Raw genomic sequence first — 13,525 nt, forward strand, 5'->3', positions numbered from 1 at the left:
ACCCCAGTTAAGGCAATAAGCTGCTGTGTAACGTCTCCTTGAAAGAGCAGTGGAGTGGATAAGGTGTTGTAAGAACCCCAACTCCACCCACACCCCATTCTGAATCTTAGGGCTGGTCCACACTAACCCCCCAGTTCGAACTAAGATACGCAACTTCAGCTACGTGAATAACGTAGCTGAAGTCGAAGTACCTTAGTTCGAACTACAAGGTACTTACCAAAGGTCCACACGCGGCAGGCAGGCTCCCCTGTCGACTCCGCCTACTCCTCTCGCGGAGCAGGAGTACCGGCGTCGACGGCGAGCACTTCCGGGATCGATCCCAGAAGATCGATTGCTTACTGCCGAACCCAGAGGTAAGTATAGACGTACCCCTAACTATGCATGTCTCTTCATTACTGGAATCCATTCGGAAAGGAAATTAAGATGCATCTGCCTATCTCTCTATCTGTGCTCTAGGACCTGGGCCTATCTGGTAATCAGTTGTTTTGATAAGAGCTATTTTAGGACAAGTTGCAGAACCCATAAAACATCCAGGCTAGGAAAGGATGAGAGCAAATCTTAGTACTGAAATCAGATTTTCCATTCCCCCACAACTCCACCCCACATATCTGTCACTGCCTGACACTCATCCATCAACTGTGTTAGAGGAATTTCTCCTGGCGTGGAATTAAGTGACAGCCAAATCTCAAACTGTTTGGAGTCAGGGTTCAGGCCATGGGACTGTCTGAATGACCAGATGCTTCTTCCAACCCCAAGACGCTTAAAGTCTGTTGAGAGCAGGGTGTCTGGGGGCACTGCTCTGCAGTATGAAACAAAAAGGCATGAGATTTCTTTATCTGGGATGCTCCTCAGTCTGTAGAGTCAAGAAAATTGAGAGATGACTTGATTACGGAGTATAAGTAACATCACAGGGAGAAAATATGAGGTGCTAAAGGGGTCTTTAACCTAGTAGAGAAAGGCACAGCAAGAACCAATGGCTGGACGTTAAAGAAAGATGAATTAAAATGAGAAATAAGGCATACATTTTACAGTGAAGGTGATTAATCGCTGGAACAAACTCCTAAGGGATGTGGTGGAGTTTCCATTTCTTGATGCCTTCAAATCAAGACTTTCTGGAAGATTTGTGTTAGTCAAACACAATTATTGGGTTGAACACAATTATTGGGTTCAACTGGGTGAGATTCTCTGGCCTGTGGTATCTCTGTGAGTTTTGACAAAAAATGGACATACCTTAAACCAGGGACAGACTCGCCTGCCTGACTTTAAGACCTTGTCTACATGCAAAAGTTGCACTGGGTTAATTAAAATCAGTTTTGAAACTGAATTAGTCAAACCATTACAAAGCCCCAGTTTGAATCCTCTTATCTGGATTTAAAATGGGTCATGTCAGACATGCTTGTGTCTCTATATTTACTGATACAAACAAAACTGATTAAAAAAATTAAAAAACAAAACAAACAACAAAAACCAACCCTACCCAAACAAAATATGCCATTGCACACACAATTCTCCCCCGAGGGAAAGCATGAGAGAGAATGAACCCTAGGTGACAGACATTAGGAACCTCACTTAATACATGAGTGGAGGGTGATCAGGTACTACAGTGAAGTGGCCAGGATAAGAACTTGTACAGGATGGAATAAAGTCCAGGTTTAAATCCATTTAAGAGCATCCACACTTGTTATGTTAAACTGGTGCAAAACCCAGCTTTAGTTAAATGAGAGCAACTTTTTGTGTAAACCAGGCCTACGTGACGCCACGCCCTGGAGATCAAGATAGGCCTCGTTTCCTGCCTGCATAAACAGGTTCTAGCTCTCCTCTATTCTATTCACTGTATCTGCTGCAGCACAGAAAGCCCTGAGATTCTTGGAGTGGGCCTGAGGGATTTCCCCAAAAGTCTGTGGTTAGGCAGAGATGCTCTGGAGCCCAGAAAAGCCCAGGTGAGGGAAGTTGAAGAAAAGCGAATACTCCTGCTCCTATATGAATCCTGTTCCTGTCATTAGGACATTGGACATTAGGAAAAACTTCCTAACTGGCCGGGTGGTTAAGCACTGGAATAAATTGCCTAGGGAGGTTGTGAAATCTCCATCACTGGAAATTTTTAAGAGTATGTTAGACCTGTTAGGGATGGTCTAGATCAGGGGTCTCAAACTCAAATCACCATGAGGGCCACATGAGAACTAGTACATTGGCCCAAGGGCTACATCACTGACACCTTTTCATATAAAGGTACAAAAGCCCCCCCCCCCCATTCCACCCCTTCCATGAGGCCCTGCCCCTACCCCGCCTCTTCCCACCCCTTCCCCGCCCCCATTCCAACCCCTTCCCCAAAAGTCCCCACCCCAACTCCACCCCCTCCCTGCCCCTATTCCAACCCCGTCCCCAAATCCCTGCCCCTGCCCCGCCTCTTCTCTGCCTCCTCCCCTGAGCAGGCGGCTCCCCGCTCCTCCCCCATCCCTCCTGGAAAGCATTAAGCACCACCAAACAGCTGTTTGGCAGCAGGAAGCACCTGGAGGTAGGCAGAGGAGCGGGGATTTGGATGTAGATCTAGTGGCTCAGACTTGTCTCTTTAAAGAATATATGAAATAGTTAAATTTGAGCTCCAAATATTTGGCAGCGTTCAGGGAGTTTCTGGTAGATGGTTATTATTAAATCTGAACCAGGGCAACCCCACATGACAGAGTCACACCCCCTCTAGATTTAAAGGACTATTGCAAAGACCATTTCACTACTGTTAGTGTTTGCAGTTCAGTCATTGCTTCGGGAAAAAACCTGTTGATAGGTCAGGTTATGCTAAATAAGCAAGAGTTCTGTATTGGCCTGAAGCTGTTTGCAATCCACCATTTCCACGCCACACTTTCAAGCAGGGACATTATTGCTACCTTTTAAATCCAAAAAAGGGAACTGATATATTTGCAAACACACAGATACTCAGGATGTGGCTGCTGTTTCCTATCACAAACACGTGACCTGAGTTGGTGGTTGTTTTTCCACACTGCAAAAGAAAGAAATCCAGCAAGCTTAGGTGAAATTGTTGGGTCACTGAAAGGTACAATGATCTTCCTGACAAGCTGGATTCCTGTCCTAACTACGTTTCTGCTTCTCTTATGTAAGTGATCCAATGTATTTCCTTTCCACAGGCTAAATATTTAAGCTATGGGGTGCTGCTGTACTGTTTATTTCTTGATCGTGCTGGTGCTGTTTATTTCTCAGCCAGATTGTGTGTGTGCTGGATTTTAAAGTTTATTTCTGTGCAAAGTGGAAAGGGAATATTTATCGAGGGGGTGGTGTTACTTCGCTGAGCTTTCTAGACAGAGTTTCATAGCCGGAGTGCAGCAGATATATGAGGGATCGGACATGACAAAACAAAAGGCACAGTTCAGTTACATACCTGCTTCTTGGCTGGTGAGATAGCTGATGGCTGCAGAGCGTTCTCCTAGGGATTTCACTTACAGTGTAATTAAAAAGCAATAGTCTATGTGCATTCTGTGTGCAAGCCCCTTTCTTACCTCTCCATACACCTTGCTTAGCAATTCACATGCCCACTTTTGACATGCAGAACATAACGTTTTCTGGGTGTTCTCAGAGCATCTGCCAGGATCAGGCACATTTGCTCTCACAACAGCCCTCTCATGAGACGGGCTAGGATTATCCAGCCCCATTTTACACATGAGGACACTGAGGCACATTGAGGGGACCTGTGAGGAAGAGCCCTACTAAGGGGCAGAGCAGAGCCTGCAGCTCATGCAAAAACACTCAGCCAATATGCAGATTAGTCTCGTTTCTATTGATTTACGGGATTGGGGAGTCATCTGCTGCTACTGGGGGCAGCAGCCCTTGCAGGGGAACACGCCCCAGCCGTCCTTCTCAATGGGAGTAATCACAGGAAACTCATTAGCCTCATACAGCCTCAGAGAGTTACCCCAGTGCAATTTGCAGCAGTCCTACATGTGCACACAGGTCATTCTAGTTCAACTGCCCTCCACACAGCACTGCACTATGACTTGCTCCATTGCAATGGCACCATGCAGCACTGTAAGTCCTTTGGAGAAGATGCAAGGGGCGTTAACAGGGTGTATGTGTGTTACTTGTACTGCTGTAGCCAATGCCACATCTCTCCAGTGCAGATAAAGCTAGGGAGGGGCCCAGATTCCTGTCTCTGGGTATGTGTTAACATATGGCCCATAATGATGAAGAAGGAAGGACTCAGTTTGCCTGGACATCAATAGTGCCTGACTCATGAGCCAACCCATTAGTCTAGCTGTTGTATTCTTGGTGTGCAAATGCCATGGTACCTTGCCCAAATATTTTCCTTTTTCTAATAGCTCAGGAATGATTTCCATCCCCCCTGGATTTCTCTCTCCCCTTCATCTCCATGGATAGTCTATATTTGTCTCCAGAGTTGTCTGCCCACTCAAGGTTTGCTGTTTGCCTTTCCCCGCACCTCTCAATCTTCCAGGCCTCTGCCTCTCTCTCCCCTTCTACCCACTTGCTTTCCCCAGCATTAACAGCATTGACCACATGCCAGTGGTGGCTACTGAGATGCCACGAGGCCATCTGTTGTTTGCTGGAATGCTGTAAAGAATGGGAGGGAGGGAGAGATCTGAAAAGGTAAAGAGGGAAAAGTTCTCAAGGGACTAGAAAACAACAGGAGAAAAGAGGCTGGAGAAAGTGCTGATTGCTGTGAGAGGTGAGGCATCATATTGATACAATTCCCGGCCAGATGATGACGTGGGAACAATTGACATGGTTTATTTTTCACGTTATTGTTCAGCACCGAGATGTGAGGGATGAACTAATGATGTTTCCTCCAGTGCCAGTCCGCACATCACAGTGCACCACAGAGCCCTAGTTTTCTCTGCACCTTGGCCCAGGGACACACGTACACAGTGAAATTCACCAGCAGAGCTGTACACAAGGGGCCATTTCACATTGCAGCAGTTCACAGTGTGGGGGCATTTAGCTATGATTCTGTTCTCTGTATTCTGCCCCTTTATATTTAAGGTCTGCTGGAATGGGGAGAGCACCCACAGTGGAGGTTCTTACAGACAGAGATGCTCTGGTCCCCTCATGGAGACATTACATTTGTTCTTTCTTTCTTTGTTGTTTTCTTTAATCTAAAATGCAATCCATCTAGACTGGAAATGCAGGTCTCACTCTTTGTGCTCATGACATAGTCAAACCTTTTTCTTTTCTTTCAAGTTGGGTGGTTTCACACGAATGTCAGGCTGGATTTCAGGTTTGAACAAGAACGTAGAGCAACACTCAGTTAAAGCTGCTGAGTTAAACTCTCATAAGACAGATTGTGAGCTCTTTGGGGCAGGGACTATCTTTCTATTCTGTTTGTTCTGTGTTGTCCAAGCACAAGGGGCTCCTGATCAATGACGGGCTCCTGGGTACCACCACAATACAAATAAATAAATAATTTGCATTATTGTGCAAATTGCATATTGCACGTGAGTTGGGTAGTGAAGGGAACGGGACCAGGGACTATCAGTTGGCCCAATGCTTGAAAATGTTCCAGTGGTCGCTCAAAACCAGAGATAGTTCTGTAAAGTTGCAAAGTTATGATCAAGATCTATTTCCAAAATTATGGGGGATTCAGATCTGTGAGTTATGTTTGGCACATTATAGAGATGGCGGCCAGTCGTAAAGCTGGATCTGGACTTCTCCAGAATTTGGGGGGTATTCAAAGCTATTCCCTCCATTCTATCCCATTTCTGCTGAGAAGTTGCAAACATTTCAACAAACCAAAGCTGATTTTGTGGGTTGCAACAAACATGCGAGCAATACATGGTTTCAGACGTGGGCTCCATGACACAGCTCTTGTCACGTGGAAGAAAACAACCCGATTGTTTTATATTTAAGTGAAATTAAACTCAGAAGCAAATGGTATTTAAACAGCACCCACTAGCTATTATTAAATCTTAATCAAATCTATATGGAAGCGTATGAATTGAAAGCATCATCCCAATTCCTATGGGCTTCCAGAGGCCTCCGTCCCTCCCTTTTTAAAAAGAAACTAATAATTAAATCTCTATATATTAAACTGACCTACATGAAATATGCCATGTAAAATATGATTCCTGCCATAAAACACATAATCCACCACCAGTTTAATTCCATTAGAAAGCAGACATGAAGGTCTCTGTATTATGATCATTAGGATAATAAAAGTAATACAATATTACTTTTATTATGTTTGAATTTAAAACATTCTTCATATGAGCAGAAAGAATAATTAAGGGGATGGGTAGAAGGAAGGCTTTTTTTATATTTATAATGAAATAAGTTCACATGCTGAAGCAAAGCGAATTAAGTTAGCTCTTTGGTTTCTAAATTAAAATCTAAGTGTTCCACACCCTTTCCTCCCTTAGAGCCTTTCAACATCATTTTAATTTCCTTTTTTGTAACCGGGACACTGGTCATGCAGTGTTGTCCACTCTTGCGGGTTTATCATAGGTGTTTTTCATGAAGCCTCAGCTCCTGGAGTCATGTGACTACAATAGGAAAACAAATAATTTTTTAAAAATAAGTTTACAGCCCTCCTGACTGCAGAATAAAGTTTTAAAATTTAAACACTGAGGGCTCGAAAAGAATCTGACATTTATATGACGTAAAATCTCATGATTTTTAAAGCCAATCTCAAGATTTTCCGAAACCTTAATATGCAGGGCTAGATTTGTTCCAGCATAAATCCATTGTCAATCACTGAGATTAATCCAGGCCTCCAGGTCTGGAGCCCTTTCTCTGTTATTAGCATCTCGGTAAAGGAGACAAGAGCTTGCACCCTTCGCAAAACACAGTGAGGAGGAATGATTCCTTACGTGCACTTTTTAAAATCTGCATAAAAATCCCATCTCAGTGTCTGTGTGCCGGATGCCGTCAGGTGCCACTGCTGTCATTCTGAGCAGCGCTAGTTGGAAATGTTCTAGCAAAAATGGCCTTTTTTCCTAAACCAAAGTTTTTGCAGAAAATTTTCATTTCATTAGAAATTTTCAATGAAAGACCAAAATCTGGAGGGGCAGGGGGAAATTGTGAACTTTTTTTTTAGTGGGAAATGTTAATTTTTTTCCCCTTTGAAATTGTCCATGCAAAACAGTGGATATTTTCTGTTTTGCAAAAGCTGATAGCTCAGAACGTAGGCCGCACATGGCTTTGTGGGAAAGGATGGAGCTTGGCAAGTGGCCCTATGATGAAGTGGGAGGTTGGAGCTGAGGGTTCTGAAAAGTTCCCTCTCGCACCATCACGTTTTCCCTCGTGAGACAATGTCCCAGAGGAGACCCCTCTGTTAGCAATCTCATGCTGAAGTCTGGAGTCATGGTTTAGGCAGGACTGGAGCAGATGTTTTGCCTGGGAAGGTTTGCCATTGGTGGATCTGCCTTTCCCAAGATGTTTTAATAGTCATCAGATTTGGAATCTCTCTTTTGTTTCCAGTGGGAATGACGACATTTCAGACTTGTCTCCCATGCGTGTAGCCTACAGACTTGTAGAATGGAAAGGCTGATGCCAGTTCCTCAAGGATGTCCCCATTAAATATCATTCTGATAATGCATCTCTGCTCTACAAGGCCTTAGATCCATTTATAAGCCCTATGTACGGCTATTAATTGATCACATGCTTATATGTTGTATCCTAGCATGATTCGTTCCAGCTGTATTTATCAGGTAAGTACAGTCACTAGCAGGATACAATACATTCTCCTATATATACTGACAGGTCAAATCACTTTTATTTCAGATTTCTGGAGAGCAAAGGTCTCTGCCTCTGGAACATCCGAGGAGGAGGCAATAGGTGAGTCCATCTCAGGATGTTACCGTCTGTACAGGGGTGGGAGCCAGGAACTAAGAAAATGCAGTAACAGCAACAACTATATTTCAAGGATTTTAGACTTTTTGTTTTAATTAGAGCAACGGGAATGCAGACTGGAACCCCAAAGACTATGAACAGGGGCAATATACAGTCTGTGAACCTGATCTTTAAACAGAATAGAACCAGTATGTGCTTCGTAAAAAGAACAGGAGTACTTGTGGCACCTTAGAGACTAACAAATTTATTAGAGCATAAGCTTTCGTGGGCTACAACCCACTTCTTCGGATGCACTTATGTGCTTCGTAAGTCACATCTAAAAATGCTTCTCTCTCCCTTCAGCAAAAATTCTAATAGCAGAGTTGTTGAGTTGGGGGCTCACGGCTCCAAGCCTTCCTGACTTTTACAAAGCCACTTACTAGTATCCCAGGAAATATTATTATAATTAAAACTGAAATACAATTGAGAACAGAAAGACATTATGCACAGTGATGCCATAGCCTGGCTTTTAAAATTACTATTAATATTAATGTAGCAGCTAGGCCCCAAATCAGCTTGATGCCCCATTATGTTATGTGCTGTACAAAATACACAGTTACAGACAGTCCCTGCCCCAAAGACCTTACAATCCAAATAGATAAGGTCACATGGAATGCCAATGGCAGAGTCAGGAACAGCACCGTTGTCTCCTGAAGTACAAGCCACCAGCCTCATCTCTAGCCCACGCGGGCTCTTCTACTGACCCCATGTCTGACTGAAGGTTGTTCATTTACTCACTGATTCACAAAGTTCAGCAACGTGTCATGGGTCCCCCAATCACCAGTTCCAATGAGCACAGTTCTACTGTGGGAGTGGGAGGTGTGAATTAGCACTGCGGGTGTGCGGCTGAGGAGGGTCACTAGCTAGCCCTACACATTCAACTTATTCTAAAGTGGGAGAATTAATGCAGCCGCCATTTGCCAAGAATAAGGCTCAGGTTAATTTTGGAATCTTTGTCCTATGTCCCCTGCACTCCCAAAAGACCAAATATTTTATTATTTAATAATGTGTATTCAGTGATTTATTTTCATTTCTCCTTGCAGACCCCAAGTATGTTATCATAGGAGTTACCCTGGGAGTCTTCCTAGCAATTGGCTTTTTAGCACTAAAGATCTGCATGATCAAAAGGCAATTGATTGACAATGACTTTGTAGGTAAGAGAAACATACTCTTGCTTTCTGACTTAGAGGGAAATTCTTCTCACCCATCAACAGAGCAAATCTAAACTCCATTATTCTGCTCCCTTGGTCAGAGTAGATCTGTGTATAAAAGCAGAGTATCTGCTGGGTGGAGCTGCAAAGGGAATTGTGTTTGAAAAGGGGTGTGAATTTCAGATTTGAAATCCCTGGTATCCATAGACCCCCATGTTTGAATCGTGACATGGTCAACTCAGCTTTCCAAGGAAAAGAAATCACATTCCATATTGTGTAAGCATCTTTTGGAGGAGACTTTTTTTTAAAAGGGCTCTATCTGCTCTGCATGTATATTAAAGATCCCATGGCATGTTAGCTATGAGTAGGGGCCTGCACAAGCATCCTGACCAGAATTTCCACTTCCCCCACTGTACTGATTCCAGCCTTCCTACTCAGAAGGCACTGTCTGATTCCTGTAACTTCCATCAAGGTATATGCCTGGCAAAACTCCCACTGACTTCTAATGAGATCAGGAACAGGACCTTGGCTTGTAAAATGCTGTTGGGTTCTCTGGGATGCCAGTTGATGCAGCTTTTACTGGCTGTATTATTTAGGGCAGAGAAAAGCTCTGTGGTCTGACTTCATAGCTCTTGGGACCCACACTTCCTTTGGTTTCAGACCACACGGCTTCATAGGCCGCCCAGAGTGTTGAGTTCAAACCCAAAATCTTAAAGTGAAACTGAGCTGAAACTGCCCCCTTTCATGTGAATATACAGCACTTTAAAAGAGAGCATAATTTGCCCCACTCACTTCCCTGTGGGGAGATGTTGACCCATTGACTTCCCTGGGGGCAGACTGTGGCTCATTGGCATACATCCTCTGCACAGAGCACCTCTCAACCTGGATTCCAAAACGCTTTACGAACTAAAACACAGAGTAAAGAAAGAGATAATTTCTCCCACTGTTGAAATGCAATCAGCTCTGGTGCAGGACATGATAACAGCGCACAGCAACGCTCCACAGCAGTTGAGAGCAAGGAATAAAGAGGAATACCAAACCCTGCTGCAACTATAGTGAGAGATGGGGCAGCAGAAAATATTTACCCAGATTGAAATTTTTCCAGAATACCAGTTTTAACAGCCCTACTCTTGCAAAAAGACCCGTGGGATTTTTAAGAAGTACAAGATCTCAGAAGCTCAGTTTTACTTGTCAGCACCTCCAATAGCCAGAGCATGGGTTAGAGGGGATTTTTCTTGGAGGTCTTATGTCCCAAGCACTGCAGAGCTGGGTCTCAACCAGTATCCCAGATCCAGATACCCTAGAGCTGAGGGAATCCTTGGAAAAAACCTTCTCAGCCTCATAGTCTGAAAACTTGTGTTGTCTTGAATTACAAAATATTGATTTTTAATACCTTTCCCAAGCCACCTTCTATTAAAAAAAGGCACCTTGAATTGCATTATAGCACAAAATGGAGTCATGATGCAATTTCATGTAACATGATCATGGAAAAACAGATAAAAGGCCCCGCCTCTGATGGAAATGTAATTATTGTGCGGCCCGGGACCCAAGCAGGTACTCTCTTTGATGACATTTCTGTGATTAATTCCACGTGGACATTTACATGCCCAGTAGCAGGCGAAGCACAATTTGTCAGTCATGCAGGGAACTGATGCTAATCTAGCCTCTGTTTAGATGAAGGGAAATTTTAAGCAGGTAGCCAGTTTGTGCCATGAAAACCATGCCACGTATTAAAAAGGAAAATATTGTGAAAGACCTTGGAATGTTCACAGAAAGAAAGAATGAGAGCATGGCTTGGTATTTTCTTGGCCATCCATAGCCTGCATTTGAAAACATTTGCTTCTGTGGTTCGAACACTGTGGTAATCCTCATGCAATCAACAGAAGTAAAGGCTTTGCCAACGTGGCAGCCACCTAAGCCTGTTAGGTCAATAGCACTGCAGGACAAGTAGCTCCAACACCAGTCCCACCACCTACCTCAGTACAGGGGCTTAACGCAAGTGGTTTTCAACCTTTTTTCATTTGCGGACCCCTAAAACATTTTGAATGATGGTGCGGATCCTTTGGAAATCTTAGACACAGTCTGTGGCCCACGCCCCACAGGTTTAAGACCACAGCTGTATGATAATGACAACCTTTTGCGGACTCCTTAGACATAGTCTGTGGTCCCCCAGGGGTCCGCGGACCACAAGTTGAAAACCACTGGTTTAGTGGCATCACCTTCAGAGTGGCAATAGACTGTCTGAAACCACAGGGTCAGATCCTGCTAGGGTCTCACCCCTTTCTTCTAAGGTAGGTAACTTGATTCTATGCTATTTAGTGTAAATATGGGTCTTTTAAAGGAGAACTTAACTCTGTATAGACACTGAAGATTTGCTGTTAAGGGGGGAGGCCTAAATTTCTCTTATTGCTGCTATATAACAGCTTTAAAGAATCATGTCCATTCCTCCTAATTCCCTGATCATCACGTATTTGTTCTCAGAATTGTTTTTCACTGCATTTGGGGCTGATAAACTGTGATATTAGCTCATGCGCAGTCTTGATGAAGCAGAATATCAAATGTTCCAAATTAAAGGGTTCAGAAAGAATTTGGAATTTTATAATATATTATAGTTTATATTGGGCTTGATCCTGCTATCCATTGTGAGACAACAGTCCCTTTGATGTCAGTTCTATCCCTGGTATCTCACATAACCACCTTTTCTTATTGTCCTCTCTTCAGATTCAGACAACAGAGTGGATAAAAGGTAAGGGTCATTGCTGTCAGCAGTTTCTATAGTGTTTTGGCATGCAAAATGTAAAGTTCAAATTCCCCTCTCCCTACATGTATTACTGCTAACAGTGACGGTGCTTTAGATAGAAATATATAAAGGATACAAACCTGCATGTAAGTCACTAAGGGTGAGATTTCCAAAGGCATTTAGTAGAGTTGTGCAGAGAATGGAAATTCCATTTTGCTGAGAATTTTTTCAGTCCGATTAGGAACAAAATCCCAAAATTTCAAAATTCTGCAAAAGAAAAATATATATTAAAAAAAAATCAGAATCTAAATGAATTTTTCCTATGATATTATAATATCTAATATAACACAAAATACTAAAATTCAAACCAAACTTTTGAAAGGAAAAATAAAAATGTTTTGCTTTGAAAATGTTGAAATGTGACTTTCCCCCCTTTTTTTCTCCAAAACAAAATTTCAGCAAAATTGACACAGTTTTGTGAATCATTTTTATTTTAATGGAACTTCATTCAACCACAGAAAATTTTCTGACCAGCTCTATTTAGCCACCTAAATATGCAGATAGATGCCTAGTGGGAATGACATATGAGCCTGAACAGGTTGGGTGCCTGACTGCTATGGAAACAATTGAGAGAGACAAGGTAGGCAAAATACAAGATCGGACAGATTGTTAAGCAGAAGGGGTTCACACATATTGGAGGAGACCACTTACAATGAAGTGAGCAATTAAGGGCTAGCAGGCAGCAGGATGTGTTACAAATTGTTGTAATGAGCCATACAACCATAAAACTCTATTAAGTCCACGGTTTTGAGTGTCCAGCAGAGTTATGAATTGAAGCTCCCAGGCTCATCTTGTGAAGATGTTGTGCAGGTTTCCTTTGAGGATGAGAACTGAGAGGTCAGCTATGGAGTGGTTGCTTTGTGAGAAGTGATCACCCACAGGTGATAAGGGTGTTTTTGTCTTTTATAATTTTTCTGTGCAAGTTCACTGGAAAGCATAGTGATTGTCTGGTTTCATCCACATAGTTGTTATTGGGGCATTTAGTGCACTGGATGAGGTACACCAATGTTGTGATAGGCATGTGTAAGATCCACGGATCTTGAAAGAATGTTGTGGGGTGTGGTGATCATCACAGCAATGGAGATATGTCGGCAGGTTTTGCATCTTGTACTGGCAGGGTATGATACTGCCTTGAGTTGGTGTGTCCTGGTCTATGGGGAGCTTGCTTCTGATGATGAACTTTGCAAGACTGGAAGGCCATAAGATTTCTTTTCGGATGCAGTCCCTATTGAGTATGGGAAGAAATTTTAATGATACCCAGTATGGTTTCCAGTGTGTGTGTGAGGGGAAGGGAGGAGCGAGGAGTATGTGGTCAGAGAAGATTTTATTTCCGTATTGAAGCAGATTCTCTTGAGATATTTTGATGGCCTGTTTCATAATGTGATCTATTTCTCTAGTGGAATGTCCTTGTTTGGTGGAACCATTGACAGAGGCGGGATAATAGTCGTGATGGACCCTTGGTCTGACCCAGCATGGCAGTTCCTATGTTCCTTAGAGTGAGTCATAGAGCTAAAGGCCAGAAGGGACAACCAGATCATCTAGTCTGACCTCCTGTCTATCACAAGCCACTAGCACCACCCAGCATCCGTGCACCAAACCCAGCAATAGAATTGAGACCAAAGTATTACAGCCCTCAGAAGACTAGATTCTTTTGTGTGAGAACTTTTAGGCTATAGAATAGGCTCTCAAGGCAAATTGTGGAAGCTCCATTGCCTGGGACAATTAA

At 43.1% G+C, this 13,525-nt stretch overlaps 1 protein-coding gene across 4 annotated transcripts in view; it reads left to right on the plus strand.

Annotated features, from left to right (window-relative positions):
- The first annotated feature begins 3,050 nt into the window (after nt 1-3,050).
- Nucleotides 3,051-13,525, plus strand: part of TMEM273 (transmembrane protein 273) — a 29,720-nt gene continuing 19,245 nt past the window's right edge. For 2 of the 4 annotated variants that reach the window (XM_024210351.1, XM_024210352.1), the window contains exons 1-5: nt 3,051-3,109; nt 7,741-7,794; nt 8,892-9,002; nt 11,173-11,290; nt 11,721-11,745. In XM_024210351.1, the coding sequence (XP_024066119.1) occupies nt 3,055-3,109; nt 7,741-7,794; nt 8,892-9,002; nt 11,173-11,290; nt 11,721-11,742 (360 nt within the window). In that variant the 5' untranslated portion in view covers nt 3,051-3,054 and the 3' untranslated portion in view covers nt 11,743-11,745. The remainder of the gene's footprint in view (nt 3,110-7,740; nt 7,795-8,891; nt 9,003-11,172; nt 11,291-11,720; nt 11,746-13,525) is intronic. The other 2 variants (XM_024210353.1, XM_024210354.1) reach the window with 1 other exon arrangement.

Source organism: Terrapene carolina, unplaced genomic scaffold (genome assembly GCF_002925995.2).
Source record: "Terrapene carolina triunguis isolate 2854851 unplaced genomic scaffold, T_m_triunguis-2.0 Scaffold402, whole genome shotgun sequence".
Lineage (NCBI taxonomy): Eukaryota > Metazoa > Chordata > Testudines > Emydidae > Terrapene > Terrapene triunguis.